Source organism: Fulmarus glacialis, unplaced genomic scaffold, assembly GCF_000690835.1.
Source record: "Fulmarus glacialis isolate BGI_N327 unplaced genomic scaffold, ASM69083v1 scaffold25926, whole genome shotgun sequence".
Taxonomy (NCBI): Eukaryota; Metazoa; Chordata; class Aves; order Procellariiformes; family Procellariidae; genus Fulmarus; species Fulmarus glacialis.
The window spans coordinates 611-934 of record NW_009219127.1 but is presented as its reverse complement, the minus strand read 5'-3'; the positions used below and the strand labels follow the sequence as shown (position 1 = coordinate 934).

The 324-nt window shown below is 65.7% G+C and overlaps 1 protein-coding gene across 1 annotated transcript in view; it reads left to right on the top strand.

Annotated features, from left to right (window-relative positions):
- Nucleotides 1-215, top strand: part of KLHDC8B (kelch domain containing 8B) — a gene marked incomplete at both ends in the record, with an annotated part of 709 nt that extends 494 nt beyond the window's left edge. Inside the window, one exon of the mRNA XM_009580263.1 lies at nt 1-215. This exon is cut by the window's left edge and continues 26 nt beyond it. Coding sequence (XP_009578558.1) covers nt 1-215 — 215 coding nt within the window.
- Between the last annotated feature and the right edge of the window lie 109 nt (nt 216-324).

Here is a 324-nt window from a genome sequence, read left to right as displayed (position 1 = left end):
GGGAAAGCTGCCTGTCACCGCCTTTGAGGCCTTCGACCTGGAGACGAGGAGCTGGACGCGCTACCCCAGTGTGCCCAGCCGCCGCGCCTTCGCCGCCTGCGCCATGGCCGATGGCGTCGTCTTCAGCCTGGGGGGGCTGCAGCAGCCGGGGCCCCACAACTTCTATTCCCGTCCCCACTTCGTCAACACAGTGGAGATGTTCGATCCTGCACAGGGTGAGCTCTGTGTCCCTGGGTGGGGTGGGAGCTTTCCCTGCGGGTCCAAGATGCCTCCTTGGGTCTTGGTGAGGGGTGTCTGTGCCCGAGGGACATGGTTCATCCGGGC